The 27509-nt window shown below is 39.0% G+C and overlaps 2 protein-coding genes across 4 annotated transcripts; both read left to right on the top strand.

The window, feature by feature from the left end:
- The first annotated feature begins 181 nt into the window (after positions 1-181).
- agpat5 (1-acylglycerol-3-phosphate O-acyltransferase 5 (lysophosphatidic acid acyltransferase, epsilon)) lies at positions 182-23079 on the top strand. Its single transcript, XM_061789101.1, has 8 exons — positions 182-940; positions 6492-6561; positions 6646-6761; positions 6835-6924; positions 7883-7973; positions 10341-10502; positions 13566-13689; positions 17326-23079. Exons 1-8 carry the CDS (start codon positions 722-724, stop codon positions 17549-17551), a joined length of 1098 nt encoding a protein of 365 aa, XP_061645085.1. The 5' UTR covers positions 182-721; the 3' UTR covers positions 17552-23079.
- Positions 23080-24821: 1742 nt separating this feature from the next.
- Positions 24822-27454, top strand: tmem14a (transmembrane protein 14A). Of its 3 annotated transcripts, none has more exons than XM_061789103.1 (5): positions 24822-24947; positions 25984-26066; positions 26167-26268; positions 26848-26935; positions 27034-27454. In XM_061789103.1, exons 1-5 carry the CDS (start codon positions 24829-24831, stop codon positions 27095-27097), a joined length of 456 nt encoding a protein of 151 aa, XP_061645087.1. In that variant the 5' UTR covers positions 24822-24828; the 3' UTR covers positions 27098-27454. The 3 variants fall into 3 exon arrangements, with proteins under 3 accessions (XP_061645087.1, XP_061645089.1, XP_061645090.1); XM_061789105.1 differs by having other exon boundaries at positions 26848-26973; positions 27055-27454; XM_061789106.1 differs by having other exon boundaries at positions 24825-24947; positions 27055-27454.
- Positions 27455-27509: the final 55 nt, after the last annotated feature.

Below are 27509 nucleotides of genomic sequence, written 5' to 3'. Positions count from 1 at the left end.
ACAGAAATAAAATACCGTTGAGGTAAATCTTTAAAATGTATGGCTACAACAAAAATTTTAACTACAAAACGCAAGTATAGTTGGTATTATGTGGTAATGCAGTACTGTATTGGCCTTTAAGATTAGGAACGCCCACCAACGGATTGGACCAATCATATCCATCTGGGTTGCGTAGGGAGGTGTGTATGACATTTGGTGCCAGAAGGAAGCTAGGTCAAAACAGCTAACCGATAAGAGGGAACAACTAGTTTATATTAAGATATTTTATTATTATTATTATTACCCCCTCGTAACCGCTAAACTAACACCTGGACTAGCTTTTCTACCCGTTTACGCTACCACGTTGTAATGCTGCGTTTTATCTGAAAACTAGTTTTCTTACTAGAGTTTGTACAGTAGGCTAACGGTTAAAACTAACCTGTACAGTAGAGCCACTCGTGCTCTGGGGTGTCCTTTTAGTTCTATAACTTAAAACATATAGCTTTAGATCATTTATTCTGTTTTGTATGCCGGCATGGGTAAATAGTTGTTGCCGGCTCGGCTAAGAGAGTCATGTACACAAGGTTAAAGCTAGCTTTAGCCTGCTCCTCACTCGATTTCCTTTCTAATGCTGATTGATGCAGGCAGGTGTGCTTTAATAAGCAGGCCAGAGGCAAAGTGGAGTGAAACATTAGGGAAGTTTTTGTTTCTCTGTGTGTTAAGTGAGTTGTGAGGTGGCAACATGCTGCTCTCTCTCGTCGTGCACACGTACTCGCTGCGGTACTGGTTTCCGGCCACCGTCATGCTGGGGACCGCTCCGGCTTACCTGCTCTCGTGGGGGGCCTGGCGCTTCCTTTCCACTCTTTTACCTGCCAGACTTTACCACACGTTAGACGACAGGCTGTACTGCATCTACCAGAGCATGGTCCTCTTCTTCTTCGAGAACTACACTGGAGTGGAGGTGAGTATGAGTTATGGCTGTGCCACTTGCACTGATAAATGAGAGGTACCTGTGGGTAATAAAATGAGTGTTGCATGCTTCGAAATGTATTGAGATTCTAGGTGTCTTCAAACAGAACCAGTTAAGAAAGTTTGCATTCCTTTGCAGTTTGTGGCCACACCTGTAGAGTGTATTAACTATTATTCCTTCCACAGTCAAAACTACGACCATTATTAAACCTTTAGTAACTTAACAGGCATTTTTTTTAAGTACCAGGAATTGTCATACGAGTTTAGCCAGAAGTCAAGCATTCTTCCAGTAACAAAACACTTTTTGAACACTCCAAACTTCATTGACGAATGAGGAGGCCAGTTATAAATGCAGATGTATTCATTTCAAGCACTGTCACACAAGTAACAAATGCGATAAACCAGTAATGCAAATCAAAACGGCACACTAATTTATGATCATGTGAGAAGTATCTGGCAGTTTACAAGTCAGCGGCTAGAGAAGTTAATTGTATCAATGTACAGCTTCAATTCTTGTTAAACTGGATGGACAGGCAGATGGACTCAAATCCAAAACAAGTCAAAGAATATGCAAATGAAATTCCTGTCTTCACAAAAAGTTAAATACTGACTCCAGCTATGTGTGAATGGAGGAAAAACAAGCTTCAATCTATCCATTTTCTATACTGCTTATCCTCACGAGGGTCGATAGCTGATGTACACAATGGAGTGGTCGTCAGCCATCCTCAGGGCACGTATACACATCAACATAATTGTCGATACTCTTAATAAAACACAGCGGTCACTGAAAGAACTTGAAACTGATAAAAGTAATAGCAAGTTTAAAAACAAAAGTACTGAACATTACCTAATGAACATTTTGTTGTTGAATTGTTGTTCTACAGAATTGTTTTTATAATTATTATTTTTTTAAACTAATGACTCAGGCTTACACAGAAAGGTGTTACCCTTAACGATTGAAAATAGTTTGACCATAGGGACATATAAACAAGATGTCCTCTAATTAGCATTATGTGTCTTCAAATTTGTAATGAGTCAGTTAGTCTCTTTCAAGGACCGTGCTGTTTGGTAACACGGTCTAGTCTGTACCATACTGAATGTAGACCACAGTTGTCTTATGAGATGAGAAAGATTATTATAGACAAGCATGTTAAAGATAAAGCTGTGAGACCAATTCTAAGCAGCTTGATGTACAGTTGCACATAGTTTTCAGAAGTTTAAGTGCCATAGCGAGACTGAAGCAAACCATCCTGGACGTGGCCACAAGAGGAAATGGAAGACAAATTGAAGAGATGGCTAGTACAAATGAAACAATACAATACAAAGAGCCCAGAACACCCCCCAAAGAAGTTAAAGGTGAACTGAAAGGTCAAGGTACATCAGTGTCAGATCTCACTACCTGTCATTGTTTGAGCCAGTGGACTTCCTGGAAGATGACTGAGGAAGACACCACTGTTGTAAGCAAACCATCAAAAGTGAGTCTGCAAATTGCCTCAGTGCAAATTGACAAGCCACAAAGCTTCAGATAGACTGTCCTTTGGACAGATGAGACAAAAGTGCATGTAGCCTTTTGGGAAGGCACATCAACTCTTATGTTCACAGATCCAAAGATGAAGCATGCCAAGAAAATAACACTGTCCCCACTGTGAAACACGGTGGAGGCTCACTTATGTTCTGGGGCTGCTTAGCTACATCTTATCTCTGCAAAAAAAAAAAAAAAAATAGATTCTGATTCTGAAGACTATATCAAGGCATTCTGGAGAGAAATGTGCTTCCTTGTGTCAGAAATTTGCTCTCTCTTGCATGTCATGGGTCTTTCAACAAGATAATGACCAGAGGTGGGTAGAGTAGCCAAATATTACTACTACTACTTTAGAATAATATGACTCAAGTAAAAGTAAAAAGTAGTCCTCCACATAATTACTTAAGAGTAAGAAAGTAGTCAGTGGAAAACCTACTCAAGTACTGAGTTAATGGTAACTTAAATCAGCATGAACGTCAAATAAAATAAAAATAACTACAAAATATGAATGTGCAAATTCAGATATCACTGAACAATATCACTTTATCTAAAGCATAATGAATAAAATCTTTCTAAAATAACAAACGAATAAAATCTTTATAAAATAACAACGGAAATTCAGCACCAAGAAATGGTCTTATATTATTTTGTTTCCACTTGTTAAACAGCACAATAGGCTCAACAGGAGGATATTACAAAAACAGGAACAATGCTGCAGTGGATATAAAAAGTCTACACACGCCTGTTCAAATGCCAGGTTTTTGTGATGTAAAAGAATTTAGACCACGATAAATCATTGTGAAACCTTTTCCACCATTAGTGTGACAAAGTTTACACAACTGGATTGATTTTAATCTTTTTGAGAGGGGAGGTTAAAATAAACTGAAATAATCTAGCCCAGGTCACCATTGCAAAATAGATGTTCTGTCTCAATTGGTCTTTTACCTGGTAAAATAGAGTTTAAATAAAATAATAATAATAATATTAATCAAATAAATCTGGTTGCACAAGTGTGCACTGCCTCTTATAACAGTGAGTGCACGAATAATGTATAATTGGCCCGACAGAGATGTGACAACAATCTCAGCACAAAATTGGCAGCATGTTACAATGGAATTGACAGTTAACTGTTTAAGAAGTTAATGGCAAGAGGGAAGAAGCTTTTGGAATGTCTTCATTGTTCGATAGCGCCTTACCTGAGGGAAAGAGTTGGAAGAGTTGGTGACCAGCATGTGGAGGGTCCAAGAGGATTTTGCATGCTTTTGTCTTAGTTCGTGCATCGTGCAAGTTCTCAAGGGTGGGTAGGGGGATACCAACATTTTTTTTCAGCAGTTATGATTGTCTGTTTCTATCGGAGTTTGTCCTTTTTTGTGGCAGTACCAAACCAGACTGTGATGGATGAACACAGAACTGATTCGATGACTGCTGTGTAGAACTGCCTCAACAACTCTTGTGCCAGGCCGTGCTTCCTCAGGAAGCTGCAGGAAGTACATCCTCTGCTGGGCCTTTTTGAGGATGGAGTTGATGTTGGTCTCCCACTCCAGGTCCTGAAATACTGTAATTCCCAGGAACTTAAAGGTCTCAATGGTTGACACAAGGCAGTTGGACAGTGCGAGAGAAAGCTGACAGAGGTGTGATTTTGGTCGGTGGTGCGGGTCGGTGGGTGTGGTGTGTGAAAGTGTCCTTTTCAAATCTGAAGTAGCGTCTTCCTACCAACCTCTGATAATGACCCTCCCAAAAAACAGCTAAAACACCCAAGAATGGCTTAGAGCAAAATATTGGATTATTCTGAAGTGGCCTTCTAAGAGACCTGATCTAAATGCTATTGAACATCTGTCGAAGAAAATGAAACGTCATTTGTAGAAGGCATCATTCAAACCTGAGACAACTGGAGCATTTTGCGCACAGAGTGGGCCAAAATACCCGTTGACAGGTGTAGAAATCATTTGCAGTGATTGCTTCAAACAGTGTGACACAAAATCTTAAGGGTATCATCATTTAAAAAAAATTTTTTTACAATTCTGTTGAACCACAATTCCAAAGCGATGTCTGATTTTTGATTGGTTAATTTTCAGTAAATTTTTATCTTATTTTTTATTCAACCACAACAACAATTGTGGGTTTATCTTTCATTAACAGAGGGGTACCACCAATTTTATCCATGTGTTTAGATAAACAACCATTCACACCCACATTCACACCAATGGACAATTTAGCATCTTCAATGAACCTACCATGCATGTTTTCTGTGAGAGGAAGCCTGAGTACCTGAATAAAACTCAGACAAGCATGAGGAGAACATATAAATGGAACACAGGAAACTCCAAACCTGGTAACTGTGACCACTTATTCACTGTGCTGCCCATACAAGCATTCCTATAGAGACAAAACCCTTTTAAACACATTACCAGATAACTAGCAACCCTTTATTGCTCAGTGTCAGTTTTTTGTCAATGTCTTTATGTCTCAAAAGTGTTCTCTGTCAATTGACTGTCTGTTGTCGTAGTAGAGCGGCTCCAACTACCGGAGACAAATTGTGTTTTTTGGACATACTTGGCAAATAAAGATGATTCTGATTCTGATAAGGAGGTCGTCAGAAACGTCGATGATGCATGTCACACATTTTTTTTAAATGTCTCACACGTAAAAATAAAAACACACGCACAACACTACTTTTTGATCATGTGACAACCATCTGGCAGCTAATCAGTCAGCAACTCGATGTTATTGTACCAATGTAGGTCTTCCTTCTCAAACAGCCCAAACAGATGGGACTCAAATGGACACTAGTCATAGAATATGCAAATCAAAGCTGATACTGTAAATACCAGCTCCAGCTGAGAGTCCTGTAACGTGAATGAAATGAAAATATGGGAAAACAAACCTCCCAACAAAAACACACAACAACGGTAACAGCATTAAACATTCAGTCATCCAGAGGGCTATTGCTGATCATGTCCAAGATTGAAACACTATCAGTGGACAAAAGTACTCTAGCGGTGTAGTGTTTTTCTGCTTTAAATCAGTCCGCTTACTTTACAGTCGGTCTTATGTTCTTTTTGTCTTACCACTGTCCTCTTCTCAAAAAAGGTTTCAATAAATGTCAAAGGGAAAAAAGCAAGTTGTAAAGTTTTGTCTTTTGATAGTGGCTGAAATCTAGTGAGGTGTGCTGAAGGATATTGCTGGCAACGGGCGAAATGCTTGCATCTCCAAAACTGTTAAGTTTTCAGGAAACAAAAAAAAAAACGGCATGTTTGTTGAGCCATTAACATTTCATCTTTGGTTAAAAAACATTTTCAACACTTTTGATTGGTCGTTAATTTGTTAAAAATAACTGTCCAAAACTATAGATTTGTAAAAAATAAATAAATAATAAATATGGCACGGTGGCCGACCGGTTAGCACATCTTCCTCACAATTCTAAGGACCGTGGTTCAAATCCAGCCTGGCCTGTGTGGAGTTTGCATATTCTCCCTGTGTCTGCATGGGTTTTCTCTGGGTACTCGGGTTTCCTCCCACATCCCCAAAACATGCATGGTAAGTTAATTGAAGACTCTAAATTGTTTGTAGGTGTTAATGTGAGTGTAAATGGTTGTTTGTTTATATGTGCCCTGCGATTGGCTGGCGACCAGTTTACGGTATACCCTGCATCTCGCCTAGAGTCAGCTGGGATAGGCTCCAGCACGTCCGCGACCCTAGTGAGGATAAGTCGTACAGAAAATTAATGAATAATAAATATGAAACTGACCAAATTTAGACATGGAGGTTTCTACCTGTCACTGATATGTTGATGTCTGTCATACATGTATTATTACTACGTTGTTTTTTTTTAATTTATTTTTTTCTTTTAACACCCCCCCCCCCACAAAGACTTTGGGGGTCAAACAAATCTTTCAGCCATCAAGTTACCAATGAGCACTACTTTTTCCTCATGTGGTCTTTCATCAGCTGCATTGTGAGCCTTACACTTGGGTTATTTTGCAAAACAAATGCTAATCTGCTCCTTCTCCTTCCACTTTAGATCATCATATATGGAGATATACCAAAAAACAAAGAGAATGTAATCTATCTGTCCAATCATCAGTGTACAGGTAAACCAAATGTACATACATGTGCCTTAAACTTAATCTAATCTGGCACACAGTTGGAAATAAGTCTCTTGATATCTTTGGTAGTGGACTGGATCATTGCTGACATGTTGGCGATAAGACAGAGTGCCCTTGGACACGTCAGATATGTTCTTAAAGATGGACTCAAGTGGCTTCCACTCTACGGATGGTATTTCTCTCAGGTAATGCTTCTGTGTGAGTGCTTTAATGTCTTGATTGTATGCAGCTGTCATGACGTTGCTCTTTCTGTGTCAGCATGGGGGGATCTATGTAAAACGAAGTGCCAGGTTTAACGAAGAGGCTATGAAGAAGAAGCTTGTCTCTCAGAATCAGTCAGGAGCACCAGTAAGTCGACGACAAAGTCTGAAATTGGATGTCAGAATAAATTGTCAACACGTAGTTTTATGCTGGACCAGTGTGTGGGATCTTGTTCGCTTCACTCTGATGTGGAGAAGGACATGGTGTGTGGAACCAGTGGCCCACTTGACACCATGACTCACACAGTGGAATGGAGTTTTATTTCGACACATTGCTAAATGCACTCTACTTACCACTTTAATGGATATGCACTTTGACCCCCCCCCCCCCGTCCCCTCAATTCAAGGAAATATATATTACATTCATCAAAGCTAAAGAACCTTCATAAAAATTGCAGTAGCAACCGCACCAATCATGGAACATTGTAATTAAGTACAGACATAGTATTTTGTTGCCAGTAAATCTACTAGATCAGAGCTCCTCAATTAAAAATTAATGATGTCCAAAGTTAAGAACATTTCTTCAAGCCAACATCCAGGATATCATAATATATATATATATATAGCATTTTTCATAATCCAGTCCCAAATATTTAGTTTTTATCAACTGACTGTTAAATGAAATTAATAAAATTAAAATTTGACAGTGTTACATAATTATTTATTGATGATTTTTTACACTGGAATGGAAGGGCTAGTTAAACCTAATCAAAACAATTAACCACTATTTTTGCTGGTTACATTAAATGCAAGTCTAGTGGATTCCGATCATTGTCTGCCTATTGAGGTCTCCTTTACTAGAGGAATTAATTTTTATTTTATTGCATAGAAAGTTCTGATTGCTTTTTTTCCTGGGTTTGAATGGGGTTGTGTGTGTGTGTGTGCGTGTTGTGTTGTGTTGTACACAAATTGCCCTGGAGACCACAATAGACATTGAGAGCACTTGCAATAGTAATGGATCAATTTTATGTTTTTGTCCTCGACCCACTTTTTGCCCCAAGAGTCAAAAGTTAAATCATTTACTTTAACATATTCTCTACCCATAGATGTACCTCGTCATCTTCCCGGAAGGAACACGCTATAATCCCGAGCTCAAGAATGTTATCGCCGACAGTCAGGCCTTTGCTACTAAAGAAGGTACTAACTTGACAGCAAACCGCAACGCTGCACTGCAGCATGCTGATGACACACGCAGTCTGTAAACAGCTGACGAAGAGCTCTGGTCATTGGTGCAAGCTACTGTTTGATCACTGACATACTGTAAACCTTTACTATATAAGTGCATAAGATGTTATCGTTACCTACTACAGTAATTACAGTGGAACCTTTAAGGTTCAGCACAATCCGTTTAGGCTGGTCGACCTCCAATTCGTTAGAATTCTTATACTGTTTTTCCAGTAGGAAATGATGGCAATTGAAATAATCCTTTCCAGAGTCAAAATAGTCACCTTTATTAACTATGCAGGCCCTGTTTAAACTAAAGAAACAGCTGTGTAATAAAACTCCTCACCTTATGATGATGCTTAAAAGAGGTGAAATGTTGAAAAAAAGTTACCTGGTGTTCTTTGTAAAATGTGAAAACCAGAAATTGTAAACCTTCCCATGACAAAATACTGCTGACTATGTGGAGCACATTACACTTTGCTTCTTTTTGTAGTGTTAGCCATATTCTAATGAACAGCATTTATACCACTTTAAATTGCTACACTACTGCAATATCACATACATAAAGGGTTCTAAGGTCATCGTCGCATTTTTCCTTTTCGCCATTACTGGTACCATTTTTTTTTTTTTTTTTTAAACTGCTCACTAACTATATGTATGTATACAGTATTTATTTTTTTTTTTTCATAAAAGTAGCAGGCTAATTTTTTACAAAACTTGAAAGGGTAGCAATAACGACTACTACATTTTGTGTCACAAGAAATGACATGACAGATTTAATTTATGGAGGTCTGCACTTACCTGGTGCCCTCTTGTTCAGAATCCATTATCAATGTATTAAGTAGCAAAGTATTGGGGACTTTGAAAGAGGAGTATTTTAAATTATATTCCTAATCTATTGCAATGGGGGTTGCCTAGCAACAGTAAATTCAGTTCTCCTTCACACTACTGACAATAATAATAATAATGATAATATTAATAAAGAAATGGAAAGTTGTCTGATAAAATAGATTTACTTCGTTTGTGTGACTTCGGGACATTTTCCGTGTTGCTAGATTTTCTGCATCAACACATTTCATCTGATCCTGTTCGATGAGGCACCGGGATTATCCCCACCCTCTCTGCTGAAATTAAATGCATCTCCAAGTCCCAGTTTTAAATGTTACCTCCCCCCATTAATCCAACTCACACACAGGAGCTGACGTGCACATGACATTATCTGCTGTTAGTGAGGTATTAGTGAGCAGATGAGCATGCCACCTCCACACTGAAAGCACTGCTCAGTAAGTGCTCTCTCAGTCCAAGTATTTTCATTGATTTACTGTGTTCTCTAGTCATTGTGCTAAATAGAATGGTACTCGGTAGACTGTAGAAAACTTGAGCCTGAACAACCTGTCATAAAATGCAGGTATCAAGATTAATGTAAGTTATTAGAAATTAAGAAAAATACCCTGAAACAAGAAAAAAAAATTAATGGGTTCTTCAGCCCCTGCCCCGAACTTCCGCAATGTTGATTAATTATTGTGTAACCCTGCTAACTTGGGAAAAACAACAAAAACACAGTCATTAAAAATCATAACGTCTTTTGTGCAATACAGTGGGCAAGTCTAACATCCCTGAAAGTCTTGTGATTTGGAGTTTAAAAAACATTCTGGAACCTCAAAAACCATCTTGTTGAGACTTAAGTATGTTTTTTTTACGAATATTTTTGATGCAACCACAGTAGGGTAAAGAGGATGTGTGATATTAACAATTCAACCAGAAATGGAACACCTGTAGATGCTCAGTACAAATAAACAATAAAAGAGCAATTGCGTGCAAAAATTCACACTTGTGGCTGATGAGTTGCATGGAAATGAGAAGCTCGCCAACAGGGTAGGTTAGGTTTTTTAATTTATTTATTTATTTTTATTTTTTCCCCTTTTTTTTTGGAAATGTTTGGAATGTTGAAATGTTACTTAAAACACAGAATTGTTTGCTGGGACAGTTTAAACTTGGTTAAAATTCATTCACATTACATCATCCATCCATCTTACACTGTTCCTGTTCAGGGTCGCAAGGAGCTGGCTTTTACCCAGCTGACTTGGGAGGAAAGCCAGGCTCCACACTGGACTGGTTGCCAGGCAATCACGACACACACATTACATAACATTGTTATGGGGAAAATACTTGGAACAACTTGGAAGTCAATCAGCATCATGCAATTGAATTGTGTTCAACTTTGAAGATTCCACTGTACTAATTCTTTTTTTAATTTTTATTTATTTTTATTTTTTTTAAATGTGTGAATATTTTAATGTGCTGCAAGAGATTTAAAACCACATTGAACTTGTTCTGTAGGGCTGGCTGTTCTGAGACACACACTAACGCCCCGAATGAAAGCATCTCACGTTGCCCTTGAGACCATGAGCGGCCACTTGGATGCAGTGTATGACATCACGGTGGCCTACCAGGGAACACTCGGTGCCGACCACCAAAGAAAACCAGCGCCTTCAATGCCGGGTATATTAGGTTGCTTCTCATCATCACTTGATCTCATTTGATCTAATTGTAGCTTTTGGAATGCAAATTATTGGTCTCTTCTCTTTATTAAGGAGGAATCTACAGTTGACTGTGACCCTACTATTGATTTTAATTACCTGCGTTATCCTACAGTTTACAGCCGTAATTGCTACACAAAGTCGTTACTTATCTGGAGACCTCAAAGTAAAGTCTGCCTGTAAATACTGGTTATTATGCGATACACTTTCATTTTCACAGCCGCTTTCAAGGCTGTTCGGAACAAACAGCTGCCAAGCATTCTTTGTTAATCAGTGTTTCCACAATCATGCTGGTGTTGGACGATCGATGCGGCAATATTCAACCTTCTAACAAGGCCCTCAGGAATTAATCAAAAAGCCAACATTTACCTACTGCTGTTTGGCGGCTTCCTGTAAACAGCATGACTCCCTGTTTTGGATTTTTTTTCATTATTGCGATTTGCAGTGATTCAGCGAATGCTCTAGCAGTGTTTAGAAAAAAACATCCCCTCACTGTAAGGAATAAACAGCGACAAACGGATCAAAGAGGGTACAACTTCCTTCTCACCTCCTCACGCGCTTCCTGATATCGTGTGGCGAATGTGACTGGTTGTTTGACAGGAGATATGTGAGATGAGACACTGCGTGCTCATGACTCAGGCACAGGAGGTCTTAATCAAAGAATAATAAACAAAGTTGGGTTTACTTCCAAATATTGTTATTTAAAACAAATTATGATTAAAATATGTCTGCCTCAAAGTTCTGAGAACTGGGGTTCAAACCCCGGCCCCGCCAGTGTGGAGTTTGCATGTTCTCCCCGTGCCTGCGTGTGTTTTCTCCAGGCACTCCGGTTTCCTCCCACATCCCAAAAACATGCATGGTAGGTTAAGTGAAGACTCTAAATTGCCTGTAGGTGTGAATATGAGTGTGGATGGTTGTTTGTTTATATGTGCCCTGCGATTGGCTGGCAACCATTTCAGGGTGTACCCCGCCTCATGCCCGAAGATAGCTGGGATAGGCTCCAGCACTCCCGCGACCCTTGTGAGGATAAGCTGCTCAGAAAATGGATGGATGGATATGCTTTTAACATTTTTAGGTCATACCTGTAATTTACCTAACTTAGGTCACGTTGAGAATGGCATTTTTTTCCTGTACCGCTTATGAATGAATTCCATGCTCGTTACGGGTATTGGAAACTACAGTACAAATAATGGTCACAGTTCTCAGATTTTGAAATTACTATGTTCATTCCCACTCTGATTGAATGCCCACCACTTTATTGGAACCTGGTTGTTTTGTCCAACAACTTTTATGGTACATACTCGGTATACAGTATAAAAAATTATTAGATTGTTTGCATCAGTATTGAATGAGTATGATCGCTGAAAGTGCAACATGTTAATAAAACTGTTAAAATTTATCTGCATTCATATTATGCATTCTTATCAGAAAATACTTATATTTAGACTATCTTACAAATAATTATAAATAAATTAAGTATGAAAATCAGAAGACAGTGTGACTTGTGGAAGGTCATAATGTCAGTCAGTCCTGAGAACAGTGTTTCAGGTGTTTTTTTCAAAGCATGTGGATCAATGGACCTTTTGGCAGAACCACTCCTCACCCTGGTTCGAATTTGCTGTATTGCTTTGAAAGTCTTTCAAGTCCACAGAGGCCATCATCCACTGCATGGTCAGTAGCCCTACAACTCAAAATCACATGCCGCCACCCCATGAAAGAAAGGAAGTCCAAGAATGTTTTGTTTTTTTCACTCTCACTGAGCTGCCAGTTTGTAGTCACAGTCCATATTTCATGTCATGCTGGAAGTAAAATGGCTTTTTGCTGTTGACTTCGACTAGGTTTCCCCTCTTGGCCGCTGCACTAAGTTTTCCGGATACGATTGGCTGTTGTGGAAACAGGAAGTTTAAATTCTCAGGGGATTCCTGTGTAGCGTTGCGCGTTCACACTTGCTTTTTTACTTCTGTTGCTTTCTGTGTTGTCTCATGATTTTATTTGACTTGAGACTGAAAATGCTAGTGGTTTACTTGCACAATGTCTCTTTATTGGTCTGTATGTGGGTACACCTAGATTTTTTTCTTGTAAAGAAAATCCCATCTTTTACATAATGAAATATCTGACGCCTGATTTGAATGAAGGGCTGCAGTGGCCGAGTGATTGGTGCCACTGCACACATTTATTCTGTATTTTTTATATATGTAAAACTGTATTTGAACCATGCAAAGCACATTGTGAGTCCTTCCTGTAAAAAGCGATCCATAAAAAATAATAATAATAATTTACACACATATGTATGTACTTACCACATCCGCCTCACAATTCTGTGTTATGGGGTTCGAACGTCAGCTCAGGCCTTCCTGTGTGGAGTTTCCCTGGGCACGTTGGCTTCCTCCCACATTCCAAAAACATGCGTTTGGGGTTCATTGAAGACTCCAACTTGTCCAGAGTGAATTTGAATTTGTCGTTTGTCTACACGTGCCCTATGACCAGTGCAGGGTATACCCCACCTCTGGTCCAAAGTCAAATGCGATCTGGATGAATAAGATTTGAATGAACAACATTATGAGTATGAATCAGTAGGATCTGATTCTGAATAGTAGTACAGTACTCCCATTTAACATGTTCATACACTTGTAGTGCTGTCACATCTCATCAGATGAGCTAGTCATTATTTGTACCTGTCTTATCGTATTACGTTTGTTCACTTAGGATCCAGAGGGAGTTCTGAATCTAGATGAAACTTCCCCTGCTTTTTACCTGTGAAGAGCCCAGTTTCTTTGATGTTCCCTCATTGATTTCCCAGGTGACAAGTCCCTCTTTGGAGGTGTGATTTAATACAATTCTTCTTCAATTGGGCTAATCCAACTTTGATTGTTCTCCATTTACAGCCAGCAACACCACATGGTGCACAACCTTCCTGCATGCAATAGCAACTGACTCACTTTTTACGTGCCGCTTTGCTGTAAGCCTCTTCCTGTTTTTGTTTAGTCTCCTTATTAATGTTTTTTCTTTTCTTTTTGCTTTGCAGAATTCCTGTGCAAAGAATGTCCAAGAGTCCACATCCACTTTGAGCGCGTGGATGTCAAGGAAATTCCTCTCGAGCCGCTCTTCTTCCGCAGGTGGCTGCACGAGCGCTTTGAAATCAAGGACCGGTGAGTGTGCGTGTGATAAATTCAATCAATAAGCAAACCAGCAGTCATGTTTTGCTCACACGCTTCCCCAATGAAGCATCCGGTCCTGTCTGTCTGATGTCACCGTCAACCCGAACACAACATCAAGCGCAAACACTATACAGTAATAACATGGGCAAACACAGTGCTTTACATAAGTGACTGCAGTCACGTCAAAAAGGAAGGTTTTTATCCATTTCTCAGTGAACGTAAGAACAATATTCTGAGTTTTGATGATGGTTAGACTCACCTGTGATGGAATTCTTGTTAATTACCATTTTTTTATCAATTTAAATTTTGCTTGACCTTCATTACTGTGTAGTAATTTTTGCAACATTAAATTAATTTGTTAGACAAATTTTTGTGTATGGATATTGATAAGTCTCATTTCCATTCAATGGCTCATATTGTGTAGTATGATATAGTATGCTTTTTCAAATATTGATTCTAAAAGGAAACTCAAGGTTTTGTAATAAATCCTTCAGGGTGTATTTATGTTTCTGGTTTCAGTTCCACTGGTTCTCTGATTGTTGTGCAACACAAAATATACAGCTTTTAAGTTGAATTATAGTAAAATATATTTCATTATTAGTAATATATATATAATATATATAGCCAAGATTTTTTGCAAACTACAATAAACGGCAAACCTTTAAATTTGTATTTACAATGAATGCACTGTTCTTTGATATTCACTATACACGTGCATCTTTCAAAATTGTAATTTTTCCCCTTTTTACATTGATAGTATCTATTTTTTTTTTTCAATCCACGATCAGTCTTGGCCCACACGCTCAACAGTTGCCTATTTAACACTCAGATCCTGCAAAATATTGGCATCAAAAGCTGGCAAAAACCATCCTTTGCTTTTTAACAGAACAAAGCAAAAGTAAGCTATTGCCACAACTGTGTCCGCTTTTCACAGAGCGACATGGCAACCTGCAATCAAATAATTAAATGCGTGACAGCTTCAGCATCTGGTGTTTTATATATATATATATATATATATATATATATATATATATTTTTTTTTTTATTTATTTTTTTTAAATAATTTTTAATTCACGATTTATTTGTTAGATTTTTTTCAGTCAACAAAATAAACAGTAGGCAAGCATTAATGTCATCAGCAGTGTGACAACAGAAACAATGTGGCTGGTTAAAATTAATTTAAATTCGATAATTTCCAAGTCCACATAGACGGTAGCCATCAAGACCCGACACAAATTGTAGAGAATTTTCCCTCCGAGCCATAGCGAGAGTGCTTCATCTTCTCCAATTTCAAAGTACTGTGTAAGGAAGAAAAAGACTGCTTGTAGTGAAACCATTGCCGTTTTCAATAAATTTGGCACACAAATGGAAACCGTTTTTCTCACCTTTTTATGTCGCTCTTCGGTATAAATGGCACAAGGGGCGGGACAAAATTCTGGGAATAAAGCCGCCTGCAGAGGTAGTAGTAGTGTGTGTGTGTGTGTGTGTGTGTGTGTGTGCGTGCGTGCGTGCGCGTGTGTTTGTTTGTTTGTTTGGCAGGGGTGGGCAAAGTGTGGTCCACTCTGTTATTTAATCCAGCAGAGTAATTTCATTAAAAGTCTTTAATCCACCAAGCATTTACATTATCAACGGTTCTGTAATATTTGTTACGTTCCTTCAGCCCTTTCATCCTTCCATTTTCCATACCGCTTATTCTCAATAGTGTCACAGGCGTGCTAGAGCATATCCCAGCTATCTTCGGGCAAGAAACGGGGTGGACTCTGAACTGGTCCCCAGCCAATCGCAGGGGACATATAAACAAACAACCATTTACACTCACATTAACACCTACGGACAATTTAGAGTCTTCAATTTAATGCATGTTTTTGGGATGTGAGAGGAAACCGGAGTGCCCGGAGAAAACCAACGCAGGCACGGAGAGAACATGCAAACTCCACACAGGCGAGGCCAGATTTGAACCCAGGTCCTCAGAACTGTGAGGCAGATGTGGTAACCAGTTGTCCACTGTTCCGGCCTCATTTAGCCCTTTTTTTTTCTTAAAATTGGAAAATGTATTAATCAAATAATTGGTTGTATTTAAAAAAAAAAAAAAAAAAATACAATTAAGATATTAGTAAATGTATACATTCAACATGTTTCAATTTTTATTTTTTTTAAAAATAATTTCACAAAAAAATTTATTCATTTTAGCATCTTCGATAGCAGCACGGTGATGGAGTGGTTAGCACATCCGTCTCATAGTTCTGAGGTTGGGTTTTTTAATCCTGGCTCTGGCCTTCCTGTGTGGAGTTTGCATGTTCTCCCCTTCCTCGCATGCATTTTCTGTGGGTACTCCAGCTTCCACCCACATTCCAAAAACATGCTTCCGAGGTTCACTGAAAATTCTAAATTGTCCTTACGTGTGAAAGTGAGTTTGAATGGTTGTCTGTTTTATATGTGCCTTGTGATTGGCTGGTGACCAGTCCAGGGTGTAAACCGCCTTTCGCCCAGATTCAGTTGGGATAGGCTCCAACTCACGCGTGATCCCACTGAGGTATAGAAAATGGATGGATATCTTACATACACCTTTTAACTTTACTTTTACGTTTTATTTTCCCCTCAACTATGAATGACCCATCTGTCCCATTTAAGAATCAAATGTAGCCCTTGACCACAAAAGTTTGCCCACACCTGCTGTAAGGTACAGCTGCAAAGGGTGTGTCGAAAGCAGTCGTCTCTGTCCAACAAATCTTTTATACATCACACGAGGCGCTAATTCCATCTGATTGTGGGATACCGTGTTGTGGGTAAAAGCACCCAGTTCTAGAAATATCCCGCCTTTGTGGGTGTTTGTGTGTAAATGTTGAGTCTTTCGAAGTGGGATTTCTTTTCGAAATTGCAGAATGTCTGTCTTCCCTTTCCTGACCTGCGGGACCTTTGCTCAAATTATGTTGATATATGATAGTTTGATAGCCGGATTCTGCGGTAGGATAAGACTATTGATCCCACAGTAGAGCGGCATGGTAGACAAATGGTTAGTACGTCCGCCTCACAGTTCTGGGATTCAAATCTTGGTTGCACCCTTCCTGTGTGGAGTTTGCATTGTCTTTGTGGATTACTTGCAGGTACTCCTGCTTCCTCCCACATCTAAAAAATCTAAAAAAAAAACTTGTTAGATTAATTGAAGACTTAAATTCTCCACTCGTGTGTATGGTTGTCTGTCTATATTTTGCCAGTCCAGGGTGTAGTTTGCCTTTTTCCCAAACTCGCTGTAGAAAATGGATGGGTTATCACCTAGTGAGGAAATTCACTGGTTAAAGCAGCAAAAGACAGTGCAAGATATTTCAAAGCGATACAATATACTGAAAAAGAAGTATGATGATGAGAGAGAAAAAAAATGGTGCAGAAGTTGGCTGAATACTAACAAGCTATTCAATCATTTATGCCGATCAGCTAGATGTGTGCATCCTGGAATGTTTCAACCATTTCCTTGATTCCCCCGTGATTAATGGATGCATCATAATCACAAGATGTGCAAATGGTGCTGGTTCAATATAAAGATAAGAAGGCATTTTGAAGTGTTAAATTAAATTGAAACCTCTTTTGTATGCGAAGAAGAATTCCTCAGACACGTCTCTCCTTTCAAAGGCTGCTGGCGGATTTCTACGAGCGTGACAACGGAGGCAAACTATGCAGCTTCCCTGGGGAGGGTAGACGTTCCCCCCTGGGGCTCTCCAAAACCCTCCCGGCCGTGCTCGTCTTGGGGGGCCTGACGCTGCCTCTGCTGCTGACCGACACCGGCAGGAAGATGTACTGGAGAATCTGGGTGTACGGGACTCTTCTAGGTTGGCTTTGGGTCAATACGCTTCCTTAACACACGCCTGACGATGTGCAAAAGCGATGCCATGTTTCAGTATTCCCACACAGGTTGTGTTCCAGAAGCAGTGCTGTGGTACATACAGTACAAATACGCAGTCGGTGCGCACGTCCACACCACACACGGCTCACTGTGCTGAAGCCATGCAAATAATTATTCGTGTTGTGGTACTTTTTGTTTCCTGGAATTATCAGGCTTTGGGGAAACAACAGTGGATTTGTTCAAAAGAAATTGTATGAAATTCCTCAGTCAAGCTAAAAATAGTCTCATAACCAACCCACCACCTCCCCTACCCACTTCGCTCTCATCAGCCAAATGTGTATCCTTGCATGCTCCTTATTGTTCTAGCAGACATTGGCCAATTTCTACCCTTCTTTGGTAGGCAAACTGAAGTCATTCTTCTAACTGATATGATTCATGTAGTTCATGAAATGTGTTTCAGTATTCTATATGCAAATTGCCACGTTGCTCATTGTGCACTTCTGCTGCTCTTTTCGTTGACCATCCTGTCACTACAGTGGAACCTTTAAAGTCCAACACCATCTGCTCCTTGACACTGGTCGACCTACAAGATGTTGTAATTTCCAAACAATTATTGCCCTTATAGGAATAAATGTGAGGAGAGTTTCTTCGTTCAAGACTCGCCATCATCAAACTTTTAACCATACAGCCAATGTATTAAGTAAGATTTTACCCTTCTTTGTTGTCATATGTATATAAATAAGCAGAAGTATATAGAACTACTATATAATAACAGGGGAAAAAAATGAAAACAACACATGCTTTGAAAAATGGAGTGCAAATAGGTTGTATAATAAGTATTTATATAATCTGCTCTGTTAAATTAATTAGTCTTAGTACTTAGTACTTGGCTTCCTACCACACTCCTTAAAATGCATGTTAGGGTCACTGACGACTCTAAACTGTCCATATTTGTCAATGTGACTGGATGATTGTCTATACGTGTCCTGCGATCGACTGGCGACCAGTCGAGGGTTTACCCTGCCTCTGACTCCGAAGCCAGCTGTGATAGGTTCCAGCTCACCCTTGACTCTAATGAGGATAGGTGCTATACAAAATGGATGGATGGATGGATATTGGACTTGGTAAGCTAGACACTTTCCTATGTTGCTCAAAGTCAAGTTTATTTGTATAGCACTTAATCACAAAAGAGTCTCAAAGGGGTTCACAAGCCCAAAGTTGGCAGTGAACGATGACGTCACCTAATCTAAATCTCCCGAGCCTTGTCATGTTTATGAACATGCTCACTCTTTGCCATTGCTGGTACCCTTCTGTGGCGGCATCACCCAAAAATCCTTATGGAGCTAATATTTGAGATGGTGAAGTTGCACAAAAATTTCACACCACATATTTTCCGGAACATTTTGTTAAACTCCAAATTTTTTGACGTTTGGGACGTTCTACTTTTGGGTTCCACTGTACATTCAAATGACTTGGTGTGCAACGAATGCAACATAATTGTAATTTGCGACTGCGGAGGGTTTTAGCCCCCTACCCTGCTGCACCTTTTGCCATATATATATATATATATATATATATATATATATATATATTATGTTGTTTAAAAACTTGAAGATGACAAGTAAAAAGCATCATGAGAAAATAAATCTTGTGAATGCTTGCCAGCACTTAAATTGTTCCACTATAGCAGAGTTGCAGAACCTTAGGCCAGTGGGTCATATACAAACCCTGAGAACATCTGGCCCACCATGCAAAAAAAAATAAAAAAATTAAATATTCAAAGCTACCTAGCCCTGTGTGGAAAAAGTAATTGCCCCCCCACCTCACCTCTTGTTAAATCATGAATTAACTGTGGTTCATCACATTTTTGGGAAAGCTGAATTCATTCACACTGATGACTGATTACATTCAGTCCTGTTCAAGAAATCCATCCATCCATTTTTCTAACCGCTTTTAAATAGAACCTGTCTCACAAAATGAATTTGGCCAAAAGATCGCAAAAAGCTGCAGTAAAATGCTACGATCCAAAGAATTTAAAGAACAAATGAGAAATACATTTACATTGATCAGTCTGGAAAGGGTTACAAAGCCATTTCTTAAGCTTTAGAATTCCAGCGAACCAAGGTGAGAACCATTATCCTCGAATAGAGAAAACATGGAACAGGGGTAAACCTTCCCATGAGTGGCCGCCTGACAAAAATTACCCCAAGAGCACATCGACGACTCATCCAGGCGGTCACAAAGGAACCCCAGATAACATCTAAAGAAGTGCAAGCCTCCCTTGCCTTACTTAAGATCAATGTTCATGACTCAACAATAAGGAAAAGACTAGATAAAAATGTCATCCATGGTAGAGTTCCAAGGTGAAAACCACTGCTGATAAATAAAAAAAGCACATAAAGGCTCACCTTATTTTGCAAAAAAAAAAAAAAAAAACCTGAATAATTCCCAAGACTTTTGGGAGAAAATTCAATGAACTGATGAAATGAACGAACTTTTTGGAAACTCTGTTTCGTTACATCTAACGTAAATGTCACACAGCATTTCAGAAAGAGAACATCGTACCGACAGTCAAACATGGTGGTGGTAGTGTGATGGTCTGGGCTGCTTGTGACTTAAGACCCTGGACAACTTGCTGCGATTGATGGAAACATACAATATATTCAGCTCTTTACCAGAAAATCCTGAAGGAAATGTTCGCCCATCAGTGTGCGACCTCAAGCTGAAGCACACTTGGATTCTGCATCAGGACAATGATCCAAAACACAACTTCCTACTTCAGAATGGCTTATTTAAAAAAAAAAAAAGTTTTGTAGTGGCCTAGTCAAAGTCGCATGACCTTAAAACGTTCATGCTCGAAATCTCTTCAGTGTTGCTGAATTATAACGTCTGCAAGGAAGGGTGTGCCAAAATACATCCGTAGAGATGTGAAAGACTCATTGTCAGTTACAGAAAACACTTGATTTTGGTTGTTGCTGCTGAGAATGGTTTTAGGGGCAATTATCACACAGAGCAAGGTAGCGTTGAATATTTTTTTCCCCCCATTAATAAATCACTATTTAATAGCTCAACTTTATGTTTACTTGGGTTATCTTTGTCTGATATTTACATTTTTTGATGATCTTAAACATTAAAGTGGGGAAACATTGCAATATACAGTGGGTATTAAAAGTATTCAGACCCCCTTAAATTTTTTTGTTGGTTATATTGCTGCCATTTGCTAAAACCATTTAAGTAAAAAAAAATTTCCTCAATGTACACACAGCACCCCATATTGACAGTGGGGAAAAAAAACGGAATGGTTGACATTTTTGCAGATTAAAGAAGAAAAACTGAAATATCACACAGCCGTAAGTATTCAGACCCTTTGCTCAGTATTTAGTTGAAGCACCCTTTTGAGCTAATACAGCCATGAGTCTTTTTGGGAATGATGCAACAAGTTTTTCACACCTGGATTTGAGGATCCTCTGCCATTCCTCCTTGCAGATCCTCTCCAGTTCTGTCAGGTTGGATGCTGAATGTTGATGGACAGCCTTTTTCAGCTCTCTCCAGAGCTGCTCAATTGGGTTTAAGACAGGGCTCTGGCTGAGCCATTCAAGAACAGTCACGTAGTTGTTCTGAAGCCACTCCTTTGTTATTTTAGCTGTGTGCTTAGGGTCATAGTCTTGTTGGAAGGCGAACCTTTGACCCAGTCTGAGGTCCCGAGCACTCTGGAGAAGGTTTTCGTCCAGAATATCCCTGTACTTGGCCGCAATCATCTTTCCTTCGAGTGCCTGGTTTTCGCCACACATGCCACTTTGAATTAAGGCCAACAATTTCTATCTTGCTCTCATCAAACCAGATAATCTTATTTCTCACAATCTTGGAGTCCTTCAGGTGTTTTTTTTTTTTTTTTGCAAACTCCATGCGGCTTTCATGTGTCTTGCACTGAGGAGAGGCTTCAGGGCTGCAGTGATGGTTGGTCGTTCTAGAACTTTCTCCCATATCCCAAATGCATCTCTGGAGCTCAGCCACAGTGATCTTTGGGTTCTTCTTTACCTCTCTCACTAAGGCTCTTCTCTCCCAATTGCTTAGTTTGGCTGGACGCCCAGCTCTAGGAAGGGTTCTGGTACTAAACGTCTTCCATTTAAGGATTATGGAGGCCACTGTGCTCTTAGGAACCTTAAGTGCAGCAGAATTTTTTTTGTAACCTTGGCCAGATCTGTGCCTTGCCACAACTCTGTCTCTGAGCTCTTCAGGGAGTTCCTTTGACGACATGATTCTCATTTGCTCTGCAATGCACTGTGAGCTGTAAGGTCTTATATAGACAGGTGTGTGGCTTTCCTCATCAAGTCCAACCATTATAATCAAACACAGCTGGACCCCAATGAAGGTGGAGAACCATCTCAAGGATGATCAGAAGATATGGACAGCACCCAAGTTAAATATGAGTGTCACAGCAAAGGGTCTGAATACTTATATGGCTGTGTGATATTTCAGTTTTTCTTTTTTAATAAATCTGCAAAAATTTCAGCAATTGTTTTTTTTCTCTCTCTCAATATGGGGTGCAGGTTGTGTACATTAATGAGGAAAAAAAATAGCTTAAATTATTTTAGCAAATGGTGGAAATATAACAGTGAAAAATTTAAGGGGCTCTGAATACTTTCCGTACCGTGTGTGTGTGTATAATATCGAGAGAGTTTGAGAAGGGGGCTACTTTTTCACGCCACTGTTCATAAATTTAGCATGGCCCTCAGAGGGCTTTATAAATGGTAGGAAAACATGTTCCCCTTAGTAAAATATGGCTTTAAACTAAAAAAAAAAAAGTAAATTGCTAAACTTGTCTTTGCCACAATGTACTGTTTTACGTTAAGCAATAATTTAACGCCGCCAGCCCTGTTGGTATGCCATTTGTCATGAATCTGTATTCAATTTATACTTTTAAATGTTTTTGTTTCCAAGTTACTCCTCACATAAGATCTACCTTGCTTAAAGCAAAAAAGCCTACAAAGCCATGCAAACCCAAAGCCATTTGTATTACAGTATATACAGTACACAGCTAACCACTGTCTGTGAATATTTTTTATGTTCTACTGTACATGTGCATTCTTTCTCCAAAAGTCACTTTGCACATTTACAGTCTCTGAGTTAGTCGGGAGTCTATTTTAAGGTAAATCTCAAATTTTTACACCGCGCTGCAATACCTCACTCAGTTCAGTCATCTTCCTCGTTCTTATATGATCTTTTTCAGATATTTTGTAAGAACGTTTATCCTGTCAGGAATTGTTTTCTCTAGACCGCATTTAAAAATGCCAACTCTTTGTGCAAACGTGTGCCTTCTCTTGGCGGAGCGGGTTCTTGTCCGTCACCCAGAGGACCTCAGTGAGTCTTTGCTGTGTCGACATCACAGAGGCGTTCAGCGGCCCTCTGCGCTCACAGTCTACACTCATAGTGGCTTATTTTGCTCTGTAATGTGATACGATTTGCAGGTTTTGAATATATGCGGATTGGATGTGTTGTGGGTTTGGGTATATGAGTGAAATAAAGTGTCCCCCCCCCTTGAAGAGAGTCGTGTGTGTGTGTAACTGAGTGTGACAAAAATGCAAAAGTCCCAGATGATCACTATTTTTCTGCCCATTTCTGTGTTGTGTCTCAGCTGGCTGGACAGATCAGTTAGTTTGTGTTTCTGCCCTCTGAAGACACTGTTAAATGCACCATTTCGCCATGCTCCATTAACTTTCTTAGTGTGTGTCAGTTATTTGTTTGTTTTAAGAAATGCTTAATTTAGTGTGGAGGCAGCATGGCATACAACTGAGTAGCACATCTGACTCAAACGTTATGTGGTTCTGAGTTTGAAACTCTGCTCCAGCCTTCCTATGTGGAGGTTGCTGGTTCTTTCTCCAGGTACTTATTCCTTCCACATTTGAAAAACATGTATGTTGGGTTAATGGAAGACTCTAAATTGTCCATAGGTGTGAGTGTGAATGGTTGTTTGTCTAGAAGTGCCCTGAAGTACAGAAAATTGATTGATTTGTTATTTTCAGGAATACAAGTGACTGTTAAACACATTGTTGAAAGAGTTGAATTAGCCCATAGGCTTGAAAACATTTTACCTATCAGGGACAATCACAATTTCTAATGTCTTCAAAGACATTACTATACCGTCTGTCCCTAAAGCAAGGATGGCAAAAGTATGGCCTGTGTGCCACATACGGCCCATTCTGTACTTTAATCCAGCACACAGAGCAATTACTGTACATTATCAAGAGTCCTGAAATATCCATCCACCCATTTTCTAAAGCCATTATCCTGTTTAGGGTCACAGGTACCTGGACTGGTTGTTAGTTGGTCACCGTGCACATACAGAGAGAGCTGTTCAAGCACGCACATTGTTAGTGAATGGGTATTGAATCCACGCTGCCTGTATGAAAAGCAGCCAAGTAAACCACTGTACCATCAATGACTCCTGTAATACTTTATGTATTAATTTAGTGTTTTTTTCCCCAAATTATTGTATTTTATACTTAGCAATTAATGGTTATTAAGTTGAAATTGGTTATTTTAGTTTATAAATTATATATTTGTAAATAAAAAATGCATTTGGATTAATTGTAAAAATAAAGAAAAAAAGTGCATACAATTTCTAAAAAGTCTACACATCCCCCATTTTCCCAGGTGTTGAGGAGAATTTGTTATGATCCAATGGAACCAAGGTTAAACTTGTTTGGCGCTAGTTGCAAAAGGTATGTTTAGTGCAAGCACAACACTGCTCATCACCAAAAGACCACATGACATCCAGTGTAGTATGGTGGCAGCATCGTGCTTGGGGTGTTTTCTTTTTGGTCCCCCCCACCCCCTCAAAAATATATTGATGATGGAGTTAAACAGGCTATAGGTCACAATGGTGGAAAAGGTTTTGAAATGATTTATCTTGGTCTCATTTTTTTATATCACAAAATCTGGAGGTAAAAAAAGAAAAAGGATGGATATTACCTTTATATCCGAATTTTAGGGACACTGTATATATTCTGAAGATTTGTGAGTTAAATGTGTAGGGGCTATCAAATAATTCCCTCTGGTTTTATTTGTTTTTAGAATTGCATGGTGGCACAGCCCATATGGGGTCCATGAGCCTTGAGTTTCCAACCTCCGCTGTAATCATATATTTTTTGCTGACTTTAAGGGTTTACTTGAAGTAAATGAAAAGTGACTGGATCAATCAGTTACAGCATAAATATACATGTTACAGAACAAGATTTAATTTAGGAGGACTTGTTGCGTAAGATTTTTGAAATGGTTAATTTTCTACTTTAATGCTGGCATTTGAACACAACACGGACTACACGGCGCGTGCGTTATTTTGGGTTCGGCTGAACAAGGAAGTCGGTCACGTGCAAGCCTTTGCTGAACTTGGACTGCGTTTAAACGCAAGGTACGTGCTCATAGTCTCAACAAGGACTTCGACATATAGAGGACAGTCACGTGGCAAATGTATTTTTGTGTTTGTTTGTTTTTTTTAATTGTAAAATCGGTCGTCGTACAGTTCATACAGTGATTGTACATCGCTTTATAATGTTCAGATAAGAGCAACATCTTGTGGCTAGTTGGAGAAAGTTCTACTTTTAAAAGGCGTTTGCCGAAGTACAGTATTAATGTTTAGATTTAGTTTCCAGTTTAAAAAAAAAAGAAGTAAAACATTTGTACATTTTTCCCCCCATCATTTTAAGACTTACTTGTTCAAATAATGTTTGTGTTTAAAACTATTCTTGTCACCTTGTTTCGGGTACCGCTACCTCAGTTCAGTAATTAAGCATGCTGCACATTTTATTTACATTTAAGCAATTTCAGTTACTGTTTCACTTCATTGTTGTTCTCGCACAAAAAAATTATATTTGCTCATTGTTGCAGTTTTTAACCAAAAGTAATTAAGCATATGACACTTTTAAAGTAAATACAGTTTACTGGTTTATTTATTTTACTTTTAGTAGCCCTAGGTCAGTTGTTAACTTAACCAACACCAACATTAAAATACAGTCACGTAGTAGACCCAAGTGCTAAAAAAATAAATCTTAACAAATTAAAAAAATTAGGCAGATTTTATTCCTAAAAATATGTTATATTATATATATATATATATTATTGTAAGACACTAACATTTTACACAATTTAAACATTAACATGACACTTAAATATAGGAAAAGAAAAAAAAACATGATTTCATGAAAGTGTATTGCACTAAAATGTTTAAAAGCAGTTTTAAAAGATTTAATTGTATCATATAGTACTGCTACTTAAAATTTAAATACAACTACTCTAAAAATGAAAAAATTGCCTGGATATTTATAAAGTGTAAACCGGCTGTATGTATAGCTACAAGCTTCATTCTAATATGCATATTTTATTGTAGATCATGTTTTAAATGTTACACAGATATTACACTATTCAAACTGAACTGTGTGTGTTCGCAGCTCTTCAATCACCATGGACTGGATTGGATTTGGCTATGCTGCAGCCATCTTGTTGGGAGGTTATATGGGATACAAGAGAAAAGGTTGAGAGTAGTAAGCTTCATCGGTGTGATCTTCTTCTCCGACGGGTGAATAAAAACACAAAGAACGAGTCATGACCATCATCCTCTGTGTCTCTTAAAGGCAGTGTCATGTCTCTGATGGCTGGCTTGGTCTTTGGTGGACTGTCTGCTTATGGCGCCTACAACATCTCCAACAAGCCCACTGATATCAAGGTGTTACTGCGTAAGTATCAGAGGTGGCAAAAGTACTCACACGCTGTACTTAAGTACGGGTTGTTGTGTAGAAAAAAAATAATAATCTGGGAAAAATAGAAGTACTGATTCGACTCTCTTACCTCAGTAAAAAAAACACTGAAATGTCCACCCATCCATCCATTTCCTGTACCGCTTATCCTCATTAGGGTAGCAGGCGTGCTGGAGCCTATCCCAGCTATCTTTGGGCGAGAGGCGGGTTACAGCCTGAACTGGTTGCCAGCCAATCACAGGGCACATATAAACAAACAACCATTCACACCTATGGGCAATTTAGAGTTTTCAATTAACCAACCATGCATGTTTTTGTAATGTGCGAGGAAATCAGAGTACCTGGAGAAAACTCACACAGGCACGGGGAGAACATGCAATCTCCACACAGGCTATTCCAGATTTGAACCCGGGTCCTCAGTACTCTGAGGCACATGTGCTAACCAGTCGTCCACCATGCCGCCCAGACTGAAATGTACAGTACAAAAGTAAATCATTAATCATGAGGCTTTGAAGTGAATTGCAGATGGTCAATTTTGCCTCAATTGTGTTGTTGCAGTCACTTCTGGGCTCCTTTCGCTGGTGATGGGGACCAGGTACAAGAAGTCGGGCAAACTGGTGCCAGCTGGAATTATGACGATTCTAAGGTCAGAATTCAACTCTGATGTGATCCATAAAATACATTGTAAGACGTTTCTGATTGTTTCCAAGGTCCACACAAATAGTGTTTGTATTGTGTATAAAGGTGGACGCTTTCTTTCTGCAGTTTGTTGATGGTGTTCCGACTTTTGCTCCTGATGCTGGTGTGATTGAAGAGGGGACGTGGACAAGCAGCTTCACATGATACATGATTCAGAGTTAGATTTTGATAACATGAATCAAACATTTTTACTTTATGACTACTTTGTTCGTATGTTTAGGTTCTAGAGCATCGTTGAATCATTTCTTTTTTTTAAACCAATGTACCCTCAGAGGACCTTAAAAAATTTAACCATCCCCTGATAGCAAAAAGGTTTGCGAGACCTGCTTTAAAACATTGTTGGAATTGTACAGGAATCCATATTTGGATTTTGGACAGAGGAGAAAATGGTGATCTGAGATAAATACTGTCTTAAATTGTGTTTGTTACACCAGCAAAGGTAAATAAATGATTGTTATATAAATGACTGAGGAAACTGCGTCATTGAATTCCTAATGAACCACCAGACCTTGACTGAACAA

The sequence above is a fragment of the Phyllopteryx taeniolatus genome, chromosome 11, assembly GCF_024500385.1.
Source record: "Phyllopteryx taeniolatus isolate TA_2022b chromosome 11, UOR_Ptae_1.2, whole genome shotgun sequence".
Classification (NCBI taxonomy): Eukaryota; Metazoa; Chordata; class Actinopteri; order Syngnathiformes; family Syngnathidae; genus Phyllopteryx; species Phyllopteryx taeniolatus.
The sequence above is the reverse complement of the archived record's forward strand: the minus strand, read 5'-3'. Positions and strand labels throughout refer to the sequence as shown.

Bases quoted from the DNA above. Each gene is read 5' to 3' on its own strand.
- tmem14a (XM_061789103.1), top strand. From the start codon at position 24,829: ATGCTGGCATTTGAACACAACACGGACTACACGGCGCGTGCGTTATTT. The intron at 26,067-26,166 runs GTTGAGAGTAGT...TGTCTCTTAAAG, and splicing joins TATGGGATACAAGAGAAAAG to GCAGTGTCATGTCTCTGATG. The intron at 26,269-26,847 runs GTAAGTATCAGA...GTGTTGTTGCAG, and splicing joins TGATATCAAGGTGTTACTGC to TCACTTCTGGGCTCCTTTCG.
- agpat5 (XM_061789101.1), top strand. From the start codon at position 722: ATGCTGCTCTCTCTCGTCGTGCACACGTACTCGCTGCGGTACTGGTTT. The intron at 6,925-7,882 runs GTAAGTCGACGA...CTCTACCCATAG, and splicing joins AGAATCAGTCAGGAGCACCA to ATGTACCTCGTCATCTTCCC. The intron at 7,974-10,340 runs GTACTAACTTGA...CTTGTTCTGTAG, and splicing joins GGCCTTTGCTACTAAAGAAG to GGCTGGCTGTTCTGAGACAC.